Source organism: Pempheris klunzingeri, chromosome 15, assembly GCF_042242105.1.
Source record: "Pempheris klunzingeri isolate RE-2024b chromosome 15, fPemKlu1.hap1, whole genome shotgun sequence".
Taxonomy (NCBI): domain Eukaryota; kingdom Metazoa; phylum Chordata; class Actinopteri; order Acropomatiformes; family Pempheridae; genus Pempheris; species Pempheris klunzingeri.
The window spans coordinates 8,993,698-9,013,211 of record NC_092026.1 but is presented as its reverse complement, the minus strand read 5'-3'; the positions used below and the strand labels follow the sequence as shown (position 1 = coordinate 9,013,211).

At 41.6% G+C, this 19,514-nt stretch overlaps 2 protein-coding genes across 2 annotated transcripts in view; both read left to right on the top strand.

Moving 5' to 3' along the window:
* clcn2a (chloride channel, voltage-sensitive 2a) overlaps positions 1 to 16,789 on the top strand; it is a 32,311-nt gene extending 15,522 nt beyond the window's left edge. The window contains exons 3-25 of the mRNA XM_070844478.1: positions 1,474 to 1,605; positions 3,080 to 3,208; positions 3,575 to 3,708; positions 4,070 to 4,150; positions 5,851 to 5,874; positions 6,340 to 6,418; positions 7,157 to 7,282; positions 7,534 to 7,618; positions 8,086 to 8,187; positions 8,802 to 8,904; positions 9,451 to 9,606; positions 9,693 to 9,762; positions 9,845 to 9,955; positions 10,422 to 10,635; positions 10,868 to 11,001; positions 11,215 to 11,459; positions 11,836 to 11,947; positions 12,091 to 12,137; positions 13,620 to 13,688; positions 14,309 to 14,347; positions 14,456 to 14,560; positions 15,696 to 15,782; positions 15,934 to 16,789. Of these exons, the coding sequence (XP_070700579.1) occupies positions 1,474 to 1,605; positions 3,080 to 3,208; positions 3,575 to 3,708; positions 4,070 to 4,150; positions 5,851 to 5,874; positions 6,340 to 6,418; positions 7,157 to 7,282; positions 7,534 to 7,618; positions 8,086 to 8,187; positions 8,802 to 8,904; positions 9,451 to 9,606; positions 9,693 to 9,762; positions 9,845 to 9,955; positions 10,422 to 10,635; positions 10,868 to 11,001; positions 11,215 to 11,459; positions 11,836 to 11,947; positions 12,091 to 12,137; positions 13,620 to 13,688; positions 14,309 to 14,347; positions 14,456 to 14,560; positions 15,696 to 15,782; positions 15,934 to 16,449 (2,900 nt within the window). The 3' untranslated portion in view covers positions 16,450 to 16,789. The remainder of the gene's footprint in view (positions 1 to 1,473; positions 1,606 to 3,079; positions 3,209 to 3,574; positions 3,709 to 4,069; positions 4,151 to 5,850; positions 5,875 to 6,339; positions 6,419 to 7,156; positions 7,283 to 7,533; positions 7,619 to 8,085; positions 8,188 to 8,801; positions 8,905 to 9,450; positions 9,607 to 9,692; positions 9,763 to 9,844; positions 9,956 to 10,421; positions 10,636 to 10,867; positions 11,002 to 11,214; positions 11,460 to 11,835; positions 11,948 to 12,090; positions 12,138 to 13,619; positions 13,689 to 14,308; positions 14,348 to 14,455; positions 14,561 to 15,695; positions 15,783 to 15,933) is intronic.
* LOC139214322 (bcl-2-related ovarian killer protein homolog B-like) overlaps positions 1 to 19,514 on the top strand; it is a 130,010-nt gene that overhangs the window by 20,096 nt on the left and 90,400 nt on the right. The gene's annotated exons all lie outside the window — the stretch shown is intronic.

The following is a 19,514-nucleotide window of genomic DNA, read 5'->3' as shown; positions in this document are numbered from 1 at the left end:
TCCATTATAAAGCCTTATGGCAGCTGGTAAAAAAGACTTCCTGTGTCTCTCCGAATTACACCTTGGTGTAATCAGTCTCTGACTGAAGGCACTGCTATTGATCACCCTCAGGGCGTGAAGTGGGTGTGCAGTGTTGGCCATTATTGAGCCTAATTTACTCAGAGTTCTGACCTCTGCCACCTGTTGGACTGTTGCAGGTCACTGATGTGGTAATATTAGTTTTTGAACAGTAATGTACTGTGAAAGAGGAATAAAGTCTATCTGGCTTTGGGTAGTGGACAATAGTGGACAAATTCTGACCATTTTCTCCATGCCAGACTTCACTATATGAGTGTATGGGATAATTGTAGCATTTTTATGAAATATAGATCTGGTAAATGTGTTAGTAGCACATTTTTAGCTTCTCGAGGGACGGGCACATCTATGAATGCTCTGGATGCTGAAGTGAATTCCAGGCTTTGGCAATGTCCACAGACAAGAGAGACGAAATGAGTCCAGTGATGCTTCTTTTAGCTGACCTAGCTCAGAGTTATAGATTATAATGTAATGGTAGAATTTATAACCATGACCTAGCTTTGTTTAGTCTCTGTATTCTCCTGCGTGAGGTGAAGACAAAGCTCTCACTCTCAACATCTTCACTACATCATAATCAGCTTTATTTTATAGTTCTTTCACTGCTCACTCACACCTGGTAAATGAATAATACCTCTCTGTCCCCTCGTGTTTGCATTCTTTAATTTTTCATATGAAGCTGGATGCTTTATTAACACAGCATGAGAATAAGTGTTTGTTTTCCCCCTTTCTTTATTTGTCAGAGGATTCATGTCCACTGTTCATTCATGTGTTAAACTCAGACTAAAGGTAAACACAAAACATTGTTCAGTGTAAAACTCTGCACAGTGAAGCTCAAACATTCAAAGCGCTCATTATTTTCCACCTTGCAAAATCTATCACAAAATACCCATTTTATATCACAAATGATACACATCATGATATGGTTAATTTAACAAATATAGTAGCATTAAATGAGAGAAAATTTCTCAAATGCAGTATTGCCATTCATCAGTCCTGCTTATTGAATTGGAATTGCCTTTACTGCCTTAATAGAGCTATTACAGTATGGCAAAAAAACCCGTAATCCTATTATGTATTAAATCCGTATAAGATTTTATCTCACTGAGAAATTAGCTTGTCCACTTTAATCTGTTTCAATATATGTATTTTCTGTTTAATGTACTAAATGCATTACAGTATGTAAAGCCTTTGTGTATGAAGTGAACTTGCCTTGGCTTCCCTAAATCCTTCCATTCATTCTTTTTTTCCTCTGTCACCACATATTAATTTCATTTTTCTTTTCGTTCTTCTCTGACGCTGCTGGTTCTTTTCAGTGTCACACCAGCAATTATCTTTCTCCACACCTTGAGAATTAATTCCAGAGATTTGACTTTTGCTCCTCTGTCCCTGTGTCCTCAGTGTGTGCGTCTCGCTGCCAAAAGTTCCTGATCTCGCGAGTGGGGGAGGACTGGATCTTCCTCATTCTGCTGGGGCTGGTCATGGCTCTGGTCAGCTGGGTCATGGACTACGCCATCGCTTTCTGCCAAGAAGGTAGGAAAGAGCCAGAGAGAGACAGGAATGGGTCTCAAAGACTGGTGTGCAGAGGCAGCAAAGTTGTGAAAGAATTAAGCATTAGTTCATGAGGGGCCGTACTTTCTAATGAACAGCTGAGAGGCCTTGTCAGGTTTGGTATGACAGTAGACGGTGAAATATTAATGCCGATTATCTGACACTGTGCCACCGATATTGATCCTGAGCAGAAATTAAGAAAGTGGCTTTCATTAACATTTAAAAGATCAATAAATAAGATGTCCACAAAGCATCAAATGCACCAATTTTAACACTGATACGTAATTCACCAGGTGCTGATTTCTGGTATTCAAAACAAATTTAACTATAAAGAAAAGTTTGAAAAATGAAAACCTCTAAACGATAAAACAGTTATTTTCTATCTGTTGATGACGAAGAGAAGATGTACTTTTTACTGGTAGGTCATAGTTTGTTTTCAAATTAAGTATTTTAAGTATTAAGTATTTAAGTATTATAAAAAACACATAAGCATAAAAAAAATGTTGTTTCAAACTGGAAAATGTAAAATTATCATATTTCTCATAAAAGCAAAGATTAGAGAAACAAAGGAACATGAATACAAATGTGTGCAACAGACCTTTTTTTTATTCTTTCATGTCTCGTGAATAATCTGATGATTCCTCAAATTCATCTTGTCACCCTTTGGAGGGGCCAGTCCTCTAGGTTGGGCAAGTAAACTTCCTACCTGTACATAGGATAGCTAAAAGTAGCTATTTACATATTGTTGCATCAGCAACATCAGCAATCTAATAAAGTAATAATAATATATCATCATAATATGATGATAAAACATCGGCCACTGAGGCCATTTTTGTGTAAAGAGATGCATACTTTTACTTTTGATACTATAAGTTCCTTCTGGATGATACTTTTGTACTTTTATTTACTAATATAGGTTTTTTTGAATGCGGGACTTTTAGATGTCATAGAGTTATTTCCCATTGTTGCATTTATTACTTTTACTTTAATAAAAGGTCTGAGTAACTTCCTCCTTCCTCCTCCATCGACCTTAAGGAGGTGCTTTTATCCATGTATAAGCCTTTTATGTGTAAAAAAATCCCAGCTTAATGAGGAGAGAGAGCATAAATGGAGAGAAAAAGGATGCATCTGTGGACGTAAATATCTCCATAGATCTAAGACACGCTTCCTCTAGTGTGTATTATGAAATGGTAAGTTTGATAATAAGAGAGCTAAGTGATGAATGAGGGGGCCGCTGAGCTGGTACTTGAAGAAAAATGCATGAATAAGGCCGGGATGGGAAAAGAAGCATAAATGGAAGGTCAGAGGGAGGTAATGAAGAGGAGGGTAATCAGGTGAATCTGTTCACAACTGATAAATCTTAATAGAGGAGGAAACTGGCAGTGAAATGTTTTAGTTCTCTACAGCATTATACTGAGAGGAAAGTACGTGTGTGTGTGTGTGTGTGTGTGTGCAGCACAGAAGTGGATGTACGGTGGACTGGACAGTAACATGCTTCTGCAGTACATCGCGTGGGTCACCTACCCTGTAGTGCTCATCACTTTCTCAGCAGGGTTCACACAGATACTGGCGCCTCAGGCTGTGGGTAAGACACACACATTTGCGCAATATACACAATCTATGCATAAACATTTGTATTCATATGTCTAATTCATGGTCACATTTCTCTGTTTGAATAATGTAATTGGCTCTATAATGCACCATAAGGCTTCCAAGGACATGTGCTGTACGTCTCTCAGAGGTTACGTCTGCAGGAAATCCATAAAATATACCTCTGATGCGATGCGCATACAGAAAACGATATGAATATCAATGAGCTTTACCCCCTCGCCCGCCCCCTCTGCTCTTCATTCTTTCTCCTCATCCCTCCCTCTGTAATTGCTTTATTTCAACTCATCTTCTCCCTCCACTCCATCATCCCACCTGGCATCTCTTTCCTTTCATTTCCCAGGCTCAGGTATTCCTGAGATGAAGACGATACTCAGGGGGGTGGTCCTGAAGGAGTACCTGACTTTTAAGACATTTGTGGCCAAAGTCATCGGCCTGACATGTGCCCTGGGCAGCGGGATGCCTCTGGGGAAGGAGGTAAAGGGTTTATTTCTCCTTCATCTCATCCCAGCACACTTCTTTGCTGTATAAATTGCTCACAACAGATTGCTGGACAGTCTTCGAAGTTTCCCATCCAGAGGAAATGATAACCTCTCTTTATCTAGTTTCATGGCTGCAAAAATAAAAAAGATTGATTTACTGCTAATAACACTTGGATTTCCCATTTTGGATGTCATAAAGTTGTTTGAATCTGAATCTGAGCAGGGTTTAATCGCACACGGTGTCTGAATAATGCCCCTGAACTCGAGTGCAGCACGCTCTGCTCAGTGCTAAAATGAGTGCTTTCAGTCATATCCTGTCTACTAACACCCTCATCTCTCTCCATCCTCCCTCTCAGGGACCCTTCGTTCATGTTGCCAGTCTCTGCGCCGCTCTCCTGAGCAAAGTCATGGCTGCTCTTTTCGGTGGGATTTTCATGGTGAGGGTGATAACATCTCCAGACACACTGATGCACAAATTCAAACTTGCTCATCAGTTGTTCCTCACCATTAACTAAATGTGTTCTCCTAGTGATTAAATCATTCATTTTCATTCCTAATTAACACATAATTATTTTGTTCTTGTGTATGATGAAAAGTGGTGAAATACTCAAAACTGTGTACTGTATATTTATAGCAGTAGGTGCTCTAAATATTTAGAAATAATGATGATGTTTATAGGGTCATTTGTCCCGTTGACACTGCAGATCAACAATAAATCCAAGATCACATCACAGACTGCAGCTTCAAAGGAACAGTTAATCATTTTAGGACATTTGGTTTCATATCTGAGAGTGAGATGATGGAGATGATTAAAATCACTTTCATGTGCATTAGAGGATGGATCTACTTACAGTAGTTACAGTACTGCGATACAGCTCTGGTCAGTGTTTGCACACTTTTTGTGTTGCCACTTCACTATAATCTTGTGCGTCATGATTTTCCAGAATTACAGCACAGGGTGAACTTGTTCCTAACTTTTTTTTCTTAAAGATTTGTTAAGGCACTTTAGGTAAGTACATAGAAAGACAAGAAACAGGGAGGGTGAGACGTGAGGTAAAGGCATGCAATAAAACTTCTATAAAACATATCGTTGCACCCAATCAACAGGATGCCTAAATGCAGCTTTTTCTTTTTTTAACCTTTATCTATTTAGGGAAGTTGTGATATGACCGAAGCGATCTTTTTCAGGATCGCCCTATTGACACACATTCACAGCACTAAGCTGCCCAAACGCAGAGCAGCTGCTGTTGAGAGTTAAGGGCCACCTTCAGGGAACCATCACTTCTCTAAGCTCCAGGCCACCACTGCTCCATTTATGCTTTATAAATGATGGTTTCTTGGAAGAGAGTCTCTCCTTTGACCTGGAGGAACTCAAAGCACGACGTTTACTACCGACGATTTATGTAGCTGAGAAAACATTTTTGCAGTGGAAATGAATTGTGGTTGGAAATACTGTATCTCAACATGACAACTCTTTCTTTGTGTTAAATCAGTTGTTGTGAGGATAATAGAAAAAATGTGTAATGACAGCTTCTTCTTTTTTTTTTTAAACCTGAGGCTGATAAATGTGAGGACAGGCAACATTCACCCACATAAAAGGATTTTTCTTCATCGTTGTGGCTTTTCCTTTGGTCCAAATGAAGTGTGAAGATGCGAGAAAAATACACAATCACAGTTGCTTTTTTAAAAGTCTTTAATGTTTGCTTGAATTTCTGCCGCTCCCCAGGACACACACTCACCTCCACTCATGTGAAACCCCACCCTGGACAGTGTGCTGTGCTTCACCTCAGCATGTACCAACAGCACCGGCATCACCCCCGGTACAAAGGAAGATAGACTGCAGTGATGTGGAGGAAGAAAAACTCCTGTCAGCACAGTTAGAAAAGACTGACATAGTCCAGGGGTCGACTGTGTGGCCATTAAACATAATCAGTCTGGGAAAATGTTAATTCAGTTCACTGTGGAATCAAGACTGTGTTTGCTGAAGCTCATTCTCCGCTTGTTTGATTTTGTGTGGTTTGGATAATAAGTTGGATGTCCTCCAGGAGCAGAAATAAAAGGTAACCTCTACACTCGCACAGAACGCACTCACACTTATTTCTGTCTTCTGTTTTTTTTTGTACTTTCAATGCTAAAGGAAGAGCCCTTTGAGGGAAGCAAGGTATGAATGCACGAGTCAGATAGATTCTTTTTTTGCCAGTTCCATCAACATTAATAATCCATGCTGTCCATTTCAGAAGCTCAGATAGATTGATGCCTTTCCATCTGTGTGCGCTTTTTGATTCTGTTCAGTGAACCGTCACAGCGAGGCATCGATCTGTGCTGCCTTTGCTTCTGTACAAACATCTCATTCCATGATTTCAACACTCAATCCTGGATTTTCAATTATGGCCCTCAGTATCCCACCGCACATATGTAGCCTCATCGAATGTGAACAGATGCAGCAGCAGCTCTACAGTAAAACTGTGGCATTTGTGAACAGTTGGTGACTTTGTTACACTAGAAATGCATTAGTTGTACAGTGTGTGTTTGTGGCCTTTGCATGTACATGTGCACCTGTTGGGATTTGAGTGTGCGTGTATTTTCTTGAATGCATGGCTCTGTGTGCGTGTGTGTGTGTGGACAGAACGAGCTGAGGAACACAGAGATGCTGTCGGCTGCCTGTGCAGTGGGTGTGGGCTGCTGCTTCGCTGCTCCTATTGGAGGTAAGACAACATGGCGGCAGCCTCTGATTGAATGGTATCTAATTATGGTACATAATTACGGGAGCTAATTAGATGAGGGGAATATTTACCCTGCTAGCAGGAGAGCGGGTGCCAATCTTGGTCACTCCAACCATCTAAGTCTCTGATTCAGAGCAACATGCTGTGTCTCTATAATCACGTCAAAGGATGTTTCACATTGCTTTAGGTGACACTCTGACCTTTCCTCTGGTGCCAGTGTCAGTTAAAATGAACCCTTCATCCGAACTTAGATCCATGTCGAGATATTAAGAAAACAAACTAATTTGTGGTGGTGATCTGTGGTCTTCAGGAGATGAATCCTAATTGACAAAAACCACAAGTAGCTGTTCTGGAGCCTGATCTTCACTCCTCCAGAGCCAACATTACGATGGATTTTCATGTTGTAAAAATGCCAAAATCTAGTGGAAAGATTGCACTGGAATTAACTAGTACGTTTATGCTCCCTGCAGGATAAATATTTTCCATTTATAGACCTATCGTGTAACGGCAACATGAGGTCATATTGTAATAAGATTGATGCAAAATTTTGTTTTTCAATCCAGAAACTCGTGTTGTTGGGTGGGCTGTAAACAGTTTAGGTTTCAGGGGCCGTAAGGAAGCCATTAGACTGCCACTGACTAAGTTCTGAGATATATGTCTATGATATTTCACTAAGATTATATAAAGAAATGGGAGTGTGTTTATTTTTGTGTGGTGCAGGGGTGCTGTTTAGTATTGAGGTCACTTCAACGTTTTTTGCGGTGAGGAACTACTGGAGGGGCTTCTTTGCTGCCACCTTCAGTGCCTTTATATTCAGAGTGCTGGCAGTGTGGAACCAGGAGGAAGGTAAAAGTCCTCAATGCACCTTTTTAACAGCAGTTTTCTTTGTTTGTGCGTATTATTGTTATTCAAAGCCCCCGTGTGTATGAAATTTCCTGCAATTATCACAGTGTTCTGCATTACAGAATATGCAATTCTGTATTCATAAGCAGTTTTTTCAATATCTTTATTTTATATTTAGTGTCAAGATGAAAGTCAGTTTAATAGATGTACATTTACAGTCTACACGGAGTGAGAACAATCCTCTTTTTCCTCAGAGACCATCACTGCTCTCTTTAAGACCCGTTTCCGTCTGGACTTCCCGTTTGACCTTCAAGAGCTGCCTGCGTTCGCCATCCTTGGGTGAGTGTGTTTCTCTGCACCAACGCCACATTAAACAAGAGTCCTGATCCCAGAGCAGTTTGGGGCCGAGGAGATCTGAGCTCTCAGTCAGCCTCTGTCTCTCTCTGTGGTCCCCACGTAGTCACATTCACATTTCTGTTGAGGAGTCTGAATGGTGATTTGTATTCAATGAACGGGGCATGAAATTAACTTTTTAGTCTGGTGATTGCAAGTAGAGTTTGTATTGAGATCATCATGTGTCAAATTTGATTTGTTCAATGCCAAAGTGTTTTAATAGGGAAAAAACAATAAATTAACATTGGTTGGCTTCCTCTCAAAGTGACTGAATTAAGCAGGCGCAGTAAAACTGTGGGTGTGTTTCTGTGGCAGTGTGATTCCTCTCAGTGTTGCTGGTTTTGTTTCATCCCAAAATGCTCTTCAGTTTCACCTTCAGCAGACCAAAGAGGTGTGTCTTTGTCTGTTTGCAGGATCGCCTGTGGTTTTGGTGGTGCTCTCTTTGTCTACCTGAACCGGCTAATTGTGGAGTGCATGAGGAAGCAGAAGACTATTAACAAATTCTTGCTGAGGAAGTGAGTATACAACTGGTACAACAACAAATTGTGCTTTATTATGTATGGTGGTTATAACTCACATAATCATTGTAAAACCACAACTTGTCATTGTCACACTTTGGTTTTTGTACAAACAAACCAAACAAGATACAGTGTCTTAATTACTTGGCTTTAGAGCTGCTGGTAGGTGGGTTTTCTTGTGTTTGGACAGAGCTGTTTCCTCCTGTTTCCAGTCTTTGTGCAAAGCTAAGCTGACTAGCTGCTGGCTGTAGATTCATATTTAACAGACAGACATATGAGAGGTATCGATCTTCTCATGGCAACAAAGGTAAAGAAGCATATTTTCCTAAATCCAAGTAAATGTTCAAGATGCACCCAGAAAAGCCACATTTTGATTATTTAAACTTTGAATAAACCCAAGAAGGATCAAAATCCTGCTCATATGACCCTAAACTTCTGTTTAAAATTGACTGTCACAATGTTAATGTAGTGTTGGGAAATGTAGGTAAAGTCCTTGTATGAATTGGGTCAGAGTCACACATCACAGGGAGCTTTTTATAGTTCTTCCAACCTCACCAGACATCAAGTATGCACATACAGTGTGACAGGGACACCCATTAATGACCCCACAGTCCATCTCTTCCTGTCAGGCGTCTGGTGTATCCTGCACTCGTCACCCTGCTGGTCTCCACACTCACGTTCCCTCCGGGCTTCGGGCAGTTCATGGCAGGACAGGTGAGAAAATACTTTCGCACTCTTATGACAGTACGGAGGCATCTCTTGACTGCTGTTAGGTTATTGATGGTAATTTTAAATGAAGGGAGAGTGGGTGGCAGGTTCTGTGTCCGTTTGTGCTGCTCTTATCTGATAGCAGTCATGTATCCTGATATAGATCACTTTAAAGTATTATATTTAGGCTTTTCTATCCATGCATCTCAATTGATGAATGTTAAGAGTTGCTAAATACAAAGCTTGTTAGATGCAGCAGTGTAGTATCTGTGCAAAAATGTAACAAAGTGAAATATAGTTTGAGCTTTTGTGCAGGTTTGTGGGTGGGTTTAGTGTGCCGCCACAAGATTTTCAGGGGCCCTATCTGGCCACCAAAATTTCTGGTGGCAACGGTAAAACATTGTTGAAACATCAACCAGGAGTATGAAATGCAGCCGTCTCTGTGACCTTGTGTCACCATCATGGCCTCCTAAACATGTCTGTCAGGTATGGGAGGGGGGGGTGATGAGAATCAGACGCTCTGAAGGCTTGTTTCTTATGTCAACCTGTCAGCTGACGCAGCACGAGTCTCTGGTCGCACTGTTTGACAACCGCACGTGGTGCCGTCACGGCGTGGCGGAGGAATTCGACTACATCAGCCACCACCACGCCTGGAAGCACCCCCAGGTCAACGTCTTCATCACACTCATCCTCTTCATCATTATGAAGGTAGGCTTTCCACACTTGTCCAGAACACATGTGGCATCTGATTACTTTTTCTGATTTTCTGACACACTCTGGTCTCTCTGTTTCAGTTCTGGATGTCCGCTGTGGCGACCACCATGCCTGTTCCATGCGGCGCCTTCATGCCAGTTTTTCTTATTGGTGAATAAAATCTGTGTTTCCGTTTTTCTCCTGCAGGGGTAAGTCCACTTAAAATAATTATATATCTGTGTGTGACGGACAGGCGCAGGATTTGGGAGACTTGTTGGAGAGATCATGGCAGCCATGTTTCCTGATGGCATACATGCTGACGGCAGCGTGTATCCCATAGTTCCTGGTGGTTATGCAGTAGTGGGTGAGTTGTTCTAAATCTGTTTATTCTTTTACAAACTATACTTTAATTCATGATTTTGTATCTAATTTGCCTTAATAACCAATTTTCAGGCCACTTTTGTGACTGATATCACAGTACTTCATACCAGCTTATAGAATTTAACTGATCTACTGAAGTTGAACACTACATTTTGGCCGGGAATTAAAAAAGATCCTTGAATACAAAATTGCAGCAGCCGTGACTCATTGGTTATTGTGACAGGATGGTGTTAAATGTTATGAATTAGAATGACATCCTGCAGAAACTCTTTGCTGTGTTGCAGTACGCTCTTCTCTGATTAACAGCAACACATTTATTTTTACACAATGTGACTTTTAATTCCTTTTAAAACTGGCCAATTAATCCCTTTGCAGTAACCGTATGTGAATGGCTGTAAAGAGGCTAGACTGACATAGGTTTTTCTTTAATTCACTTCCATCCTACACAGGTGCTGCAGCGTTGTCTGGAGCAGTCACCCACACTGTATCCACAGCGGTCATAGTGTTTGAGCTGACTGGTCAGATCTCCCACATCCTGCCGGTGATGATCGCTGTGATCCTGGCCAACGCCGTGGCCCAGTCCCTCCAGCCATCGCTGTACGACTCCATCATCCGCATCAAGAAACTTCCATATCTGCCTGAACTGGGCATGGGCCATCACGAGTGAGTCGTTGTGTTCACGGCTTGCATTACACACCTGCTTGTTTTTAACGGATGCTGAGGATGGAGATGTCCTTTGTTTCTTTATTTTTTAAAGTCTCTTTCAAGTGATTCTCTGCCCTCATTTGTTTACTCCTCTCTCCCTCTCTTGCCTTTCATTTCCCTCCCTCTCTTGTTCCCACATCTCCCTGCTCCATCTCTCATCACGTAACATATATCCTCTTCCATGTTTCAGGAAGTATAATATCCGTGTGGAGGACATCATGGTCAGGGACGTGCGCTTCATCACTCTGAACTCTTCCTATCGAGACCTGCAGGAGATGCTGCTGACTGGTCAGCTCAAAACATTGGCGCTGGTTGAATCCAGAGGTCAGTGCCGACATAATACCTTCAGGACAGTGAAAAGAACTGGCAATGGTGCAAATTTAATGGGGCCTACTGAAATTGAATTTTTTTTAACGTTTGCTGACACAATGTGTTCATAAAAGTTATTTTATGTTTCCCTTTTACCTCTGGGAGCTTTATCTGCATCATCACTTTTATCTAATTTCCAGTCACCTCATTCTTTCTTTCCTTCTTCAGACTCCATGATCCTGCTGGGCTCCATAGAGCGACTGCAGCTCCAGTCTCTGCTCTCTCTTCAGCTGGGACGCCAGCGGAGGCTGGAGTACCTTCGTCAGCTGGCGCAGGACAACGGCACCCAAGATCATCTGCCCAGCCTGACCACCGACAGCACACCCAGCTCCCCTTGCTCCCACACCCACATCAACGCCTCGACCAACGCTAATGCTCGCCAAGCGGTCCGCTTCCTGGTGAGCACGCAACAGGTGTGAGGCGTCCGGGGGCGCCAGGGCTGGGCTGGGTTTCGAAGTCTGGCTTGGGTTGGGTTGTAGTGTTAGACTAAAAGTGGATCAGACACAGCATGTGTGAAGCATGTAGCAGTAGGTAAAGGCACAGATGGCCCGCTGTTGTGGTAAGTGTTGACAAACTGTATAAATGTGCTTTATTTCCACATTTAAATTAACACATGTCCTCTGTGTCTCTGTCGTCTGTGCCCTTACCTGTGCTGTCCTGTTTATGTGCATGTGCTCGTGTGCTCGCATTTGTCTTGTGTGTGTGTGTGTGTGTGTGTTTGTTTGTGTGTGTGTGTGTGTATGTGTGTGCCTGTGTCTGGCTCCGTCTGTTAATACATTTTCCATGTAGATCTCCACAGAGGAGTCTTCCTCCTTCAGCCCAGTGGTTTCCAATGTTCAACTTCCTCTGAAATCTGCCTTGAAAACTGTGTCTGCCATCAGCGACACAGAGACGCCAAATAGTACGTACTTTACACCACTGTGAAAACACACACACCAAAACACACATTGCTTTCGTTGGATTAAGATAACTAACTGATTGAAATTAAAATGTCAGATTTTAAAACTAAATGGAGTAAAAATTGATTTTTGTTTTCTCTCTGAGGCTCTCAGACCCTCTCCTGTGCTGACCAAGACAAGGAGCTGCTGGAGGTGAGAAATAGAGAAGGATCTAATATATTAATATATGCGAGGGTGCGAGTGTGCCGCATGAATGTGATCGTATGCCTGGGAGTGTGTGCTCTCTCTGAGTCCACACATATGCCGTCCACCTCCTCCTCTTCCTCCTCCTGCTGACGGGCAGGATCCACCCACAGGCAGCAGGGTCCTCCTGTGTGAACTCATGCTGTGGTCGTGGAGCTTTGTTTTAAAACCGCTGTGAGTCATTGCCCCCTCACTACACAACACACTCGCTGCCAGTCAAACGCTTTTGAACATCCTACATTTGAGCATTTGTGGTTACACTTTAAGCAACACGGATTGATGTCATGTACTGTGTTTAAAAAAAGTGTTTTGTCTATCTTAAACCCCTGAAATATTGATCAAACCCACAGACCTTTAATTCTAGCAGAGATCTTAAGGTTTACGGAGATACCAAATATGTCGGGATCAATTTTGGGGTGTGTGTATAAACAGTGATGGAGTGATGCAGTCAAGAACACTGAGTTGTGGGTTTAAATATTTCACTCAGTGGAAATATCATAGAGCTTGTGGTTCCCAAACTTTCCCTGTTGTGCCAAAATAATTTTAAACAACCCTCATCCCACAAATTTTTATCAACCAGTTACCAGTAACAGGTCTTTCTCACTGCAGACACAGGTGTTACTACTAACATTAATGATGGCTCTGTCCTAGTAAGCTGTGACAAAGAGCCAGCACGCACAATTCCAGTACCCAGAAACTAAAGCAGCTAAATGGAATCCAGCCCTCATTGATTTGATTGATTGATTTGACACCTGTGCTTTTCCTGTTGTGACAAGTCAGAATGTCTGCTGTGAAAAAGGCCTATTGAGTCAGTCCCCAAACACATGAAATAACATTATCAAGAGCACGATATAGATAGAAACTATGTTCCTCATTAGTTTCTTTTGTATTAATGAACAACACTGAGACTCTACAGCCACGCTAGCCGCTCTTTTCTCAAACAATAAAAGAAACCAAAAGCGATGGCTCTGCTGCAGCATCACTTTGGGAACCACAGACTTACAGCAGCTTCAATAAACGCCTGGCACAAGCTGATTTAATAGTATGTGATACTGTCAGACAGTGGTGATTAAAATTATTTTTATCTGCCATAAAGCTACGTAAGGGGACATTTAAGGGAAAACATAAGGGCTTAAGGTGCTGAACAAAAATCTTAAAATATAAGATGTTCAAAACCCCTTTTTCTGGCAGTGCATCTATCATCCAATGTTATAGTAGCATTGGCTTTCTTGTATAGGCACCTTCATCTGTGGTGTAGTAATTATACCCTTTCAGCAACATTGTGCTCGCATCATGGAGACTTCTCCCAGCAGAAGTCAGACTGGGATCCAATGTTGCCGTGACACCATGTAAGGGCGTAAAAATTGTCCAGTTTCGCTGATGCTGTGTTAATGTTGTGCTGTGTTGATACCTTCTCTCCCCGGCTGGAAGAGCCCGGCTGGGCCGGCCTCTCCTGAAAAAAGAAAGCCCAAGCCCAAACGAGTGAGGATCTCCATGGCGGTAAGATTGTCTGCCGCCTAGAGACCGTTGCTTAGTAACCGTTGCCTTGCGACACGCACGTAGTGAGTGCTGGACCAAAATATTTGTGGTGCACCAGCCAAAGCAGTAGAGTGGCTTTGCAGAGAGAGAGAGAGAGAGAGAGAGAGAGAGAGTCAGAGAGTGTGTCAGATGGGGCAGTTTTTTAAAGTGGTTAAGGCTTCTGTGTCTCTCCAACATCAGTGTTGAACTAAACGTTTCATCAGCTTCCTCTGCTGTTAATTCTTCTTCAGTTGTGGGTAGTGTGATTGTGTGTTTTGGAGAATTTGCTTTGTGTTTTATTTGAAGGCGCTTGATTCTTAAAGTTAATGCTGTTGTTGGTGTTGTTGTTTCTGGGTACTGGGTGCACTTGTTTGACCCATAAACCAAACTTTCCCCCTCACCTTTACCCCAGAAGCTCCAGATATAAGTGATTCGCTGGGTTACAGCTGTGTATTTTACATACTTCACTGATAACAACAGATCATCCCGTCAGTCTGCTCCCTGTGTAATGTGTATGAGTCGCTACACTTTGTGTGTTTAGTGTGCAGAATGCTGTTGAGTTTTGCTCTTCAATGTTTGTCTTACTTAATTTTGTCTTTTAGGACTCTACTGAAGTGGAAGATTGCATGAGCCCTTCAGATGTGAGACCCACACCATCATAAAATAACACATAACACACATAAAACACAAATGAGTTTTACACCTCAAAGTCTGGAAGTTTTAGTGTCACATCATCCTTCTCATTGCAGATAGCAGAGTGGGAGGAGCAGCAGCTCGACGAGCCGGTGGATTTCAAGAACTGCAAGATTGATCCGGCCCCCTTCCAGCTGGTGGAGCAAACATCTCTGCATAAGGTGAAATATCAATAAAAACACACACAAACACTGAAACAAAGTTGAGCTTTTTACCATAGATGCCCATGAAATATTTAACAAAAATGCTCAGAAAGTATAATGTCCATTAAGTACTTTTACCACTTTTTCTTTTCTGACAATATGTTTAGCATTTACAGTGGATAGAAGTATGAAGTAGCAGAAATTGAAAAGTACAAGCACATCAACATTGTACTCAAACACAGTACTCAAGGCAGTTATTCTTAGTTATAAATGGTGCAGCATTGGTGATGGCTCACAATGCCCCAGAAAAAGACCAGCATGTCTCAGAGTTTTTGCCTCCTTTCATCCTCTTTGACAACTTCAACAATGTTTTTCATGACGTTGACCCATAGTTACAGTCATAGCCATCTAAGACTGAAATCAGCTGTTCTTTTCATATTTAATGCGTGTGAGGGAGTGTGCTTCCCACACAGATCGTACTATCAGTGAAGCACTTGTTATTATCATATCATAAGGTCAATGTTACGCTAAAGCTTTTTGTAAAACACTGACGCAGATTGTTTCTTTTATGCATTAGCTAACATAAAATATAGGTTATTGTTCAAATTTAGAGAGCAAGCAAGCGAGATGGCTGCAAGAGACACACCTACATGCTGATTATATATTCTATTCTGTACAATGAAAGCGCCAAGAGAGGCATTATTCAACAGAACTGTGTGACAAATAACATCTGTGCAGCTGATTTTATCTGCTGTCAACAAGGCATGTAATTCATCTAGAAATATAGTAGCCTACACGCCAGGATGAACTGTAAACACTCTTCCTGTAAACATGGGCAGGTGAAAATTAATTTTTATTGCACCTGTAACCATCTGACTATCACCCTTGGGTCGGGAACACTGTATTAAATTAATTACAACTTGACTTTGCAGCTTCAGTGACCTTGACTGATTTGATTTCATTGCACTTATTTCATTACATATGTGGTTGTTTGGTGTCCAATGTGTAGTTTGCCATGTCTGACACAGTGACCATGTTGAAAGGCCAAACCATCATGTTCTGATCCTTGTGTAACATTTTCCATAACCCTGAACATACAAATGAAGCTCCTCTCTTAGTTTCCAGGCCATAACCCATGTGTCCTCCTCTGCAGACTCACACTATCTTCTCTCTGCTGGGTCTGGATCACGCCTATGTGACCAGCATGGGACGTCTGGTTGGAGTGGTCTCTCTCAAAGAGGTGCGCATCTGTTTGTTTCCTTCAGCTGTTAAAGCTTCTGATATGAGAATGTATTTTTGTATCATTAATGCTCACCTTCTGTCTCCCTACCCCTCCTCCCCTCTACTGGCTCTCTTTTTTTGTCCTGCTGGCTTTGTCTCTGTGTCTCCAGCTGCGTAAGGCCATAGAGGGCTCAGTGACAGTGACTGGAGTAAAAGTGCGCCCTCCGTTGGCCAGTTTCCGTGACTGTGGGAACAGCACAAGCGTATCTGAGGTGACAGAACTACACAAGCTGTGCATCCGCCACAGGGGTCTCTCGTTGCCAAGGGAACCCAACCCTCCCGACGTGGAGGACCAGAAAGATCTCCCGTACAAAGAGATCCCTGTCAACTTCTCGGACCAATCAAATTTGCAGTTTGAAACCAGCCCCTGCGACATCACAAATGAGTCGTCGGACTTGGTGCTCCAGGAAAGCCCCTCATTCACCGAGGACCAATCGGAGTTTACTTTTGACTGCAGCCCCTCCCACACTGAGGAATCAGAGCTGGCCTGTGACTATGACCCCCCCACCCACACTCCTGAGCCGGACGAAACTGAGCAAGAACAGGGGAGTCCATCTCTGAACAAGGACCAATCAGAACCTGCGGGAGAGGGTAGCCCCGCCCACACTAAGGATCAATCCGAATGATCAGAGGGGATCCATACCGTCGCCTCATGAATGTTGACATTTCTTACATTTGTAGAGGTCACTCTCACCTCCAAGTCCAGCCTAGATACCCTGTTTCTAACGTTGCTGTTGTGGCGTGACTGAGTGAGAGTGAGCGTTGTGTTTCAAACTGTTTCAAAATGCCTGGATACACCGTGTAGTTATGGATAAAGCTGGTTTTATTCTATATTTTTATTACTGTCAACAAATCCCACTCTCTGACTGCCCTGACCTGTCTGTGGCTCTTTCATTCTTGTTACAGACATAAATCTTTAAATGAGGACTCGACTGATTTTGCACAACAAACTCAGTTTACAGGTTTTGGGAGGTTCTACTGTGGAAAAAAGTTATGTAAAGTCTTTTGTTAAACCTGATAAATTGTCTGAGATGATGCCTCTTTAGTCCACGTCGTTTGGGTCTGAAGACTCCAAGTTTCAAAGTGTAGTAAAAATCTGGGTGTGTGGAGTTAGAAAGAAGTGAGGTGCTCATCATCTCTGCTTGAGGCTAAAGGTTCAGGACTACTATAGCTGCCACGAGCATAACGCACCTGAAGCTCTGTGCAAACTGTCTGTGGTTAAGTTGCATTGTGGGTAATGTAGGCGCCAGGTTCTGCTGCATCAATTTTGATTTTATTTCATTGTCCTAACTGCCCATTCTGAGTCCAACAATGTTAGAGGAGTGCAATGATTAATCAGTGGAGTACTCCTTTAACAACTATAGAATATAAAATATTCACCTTTAACAGAAAACTGATCAAATCTCAAGGTACATTTAATATCTGTTTTTGAGCTGTTGATCATCACATAAACGGATGGAGTTTACTCAGTTGTCATGGAGTTTTCTGTTTTCTAAGGTCAAGAATGACCTTTCTGAATTACAAAAGAACTGTAGGTTATATTATATTATATATATATAACAATAGTAAATAGTACATTTAGGTACAATAGTACAATAGGATCTATTTTCAGCCGTGGTTTGAACCACATCTTTAACTCTAGTGAGTGTTTACAGCACCAGGACTTTGTATGTGGGATATTGTCCATATAGTGCCCAAATTCATCAAGATGAAGGAGCAGTTGAACAGCATTACTCTGCAAACACAGCACCAGTTTGGTCTGTTCAGATATATAAGGGGAAAAAAAAGAATATCTCCAGCTTTACCTTTGTGTGTGTGGACCTGTGTGTGCGTATTTGTGTGTGTGTGTGTGTGTGTGTGTGTGTGTGTGTGTGTGCGTGCGACACTTTTTGACACTTTTTCTTGCCATGCTCAAATCTGGTCCAGGCTCTAAAACATAATTGGAGTCTTCATGCCAAAATAACATCCTGAAAACATGACTGCAAACGTTACAGAAATAAGTCACACACAAACACTGGAGGGGGGAAATAAAAGGAGCAAACAATAGAGAAGAAAGCACAGAAGTACAAAGGCATGGAAAAATATTGTAATGAGCACATAATGATATGAATTTAAACTACCTATTCACTGCACTGGACTAATACATCAGAGGGCTTAGGGTTAAAGGCTTGTACGGTTAAGATATAGTGGTGTTGGTTATATGTTGACTGATATGCAATAAATTTACAGTAATAATACAGTAAAAAGGGATTTCATAGCAACAGTGTTGTCATGGGTTTGTCCAGACTCCATTGTTTACAGCGCTCTGCAGTCTTGGCAGAGTTACATGTCACAGCATATCAGTACCATAGCATATCATACCAGTATTTATTTCTTCTATTTCACTACCAAATACTGGTGTCCATTTCAGCCCCAACACTCCAAAATCAGCCAAGATCTAAAACACGATGACAAAGGCAGCTTCCAAAGGTCCACCAAGCTTAGTACAGGGCTCCAAATGACTAAGAAGCACATTGTAATTACCATGAGTATAATTTACTGCACATGTAGCCTCGTTTGGCTTTATAGGGGCTGATTCAATAAGGGCAATGCAGACTGTCTGTCTTGAACCGCCTCTACATTTTCTGCTATGTGTATTTACCGTTTTAATGTGTTTTCAGCATGATAGCGGAGCAACACTTGAGTGCCGAGTGAGGGGAAGATACTGTTGTACAGAGCACACAAACACACACACTTACACGCACACACGTATGCGGCCTGTAGATATTAACACCGTGGTATGTTACACGTATCTTAATCCAGCCTGGCCTCTAATGCAATGTTGAGAAATGTAACTACTGTATGAAGCACAGTGATACCCACAAGTTCAAAAACTGTTGTAGAGCAAAGTGTGTGTTTGAGTCCTTGTTACGACCTTTCAAATGGATGTAAGTACTTTAGCTTCATGCAACAATTTTGAGCCATATTCCAATCTTATGTGATATCACATCAGCACACCGATTCGGGCTCATTTTTGTCTGTGTAAACACTTGTGCAACGATTTATTAACGTCTTAACTTTCTGTTTGCATATAGAATGTGAAGTAGTGCTCTCCATATAAGATAACGTTTAAGGAGTTAAATGTAGAGAGTGTACAAGCTAATTTGCAGCGTATCTAGTTAAGCAATAAGTCTGTAGTATCTCCCTTTATATGGCACTGGCCTGTATATGCTTTGTACATATGAAAATAAACGGATGAGGTCTACATACATTCTATTGTACATAGGAGAATTATGCATTTGAAATCCAACAGCCATTGTTATTTTTCAGAGAACATGAAATTGTTTTTGTACATGAGTGAATGATTAAAAAAAAAAAACAACAAAAAAAAACACCTTTAAAAAAAAAAAATAAGGAGAGAAGTTTTGTTTTGTTTCTTCCTCGTATGTTTTGTGGGGGGATAAAAAAAAGACAAAGTCGTCTTTCAAAAAAAATCATATTTTATATATGCAGGACACTCAGACATTCAGTATCAAACATAGCCCGACCCACATGACACAGCATGACCCAGAAAAAACAACACTACAAAATATCCATAGAAAACCAATGCAATAGCAACACATGACTCTTCACAAAAGTGTACAAAACTCAGTTTGAACAACAGCTTTACATTCTGGTTGAACTCTTCAATATATTTATATATACTGTTTAC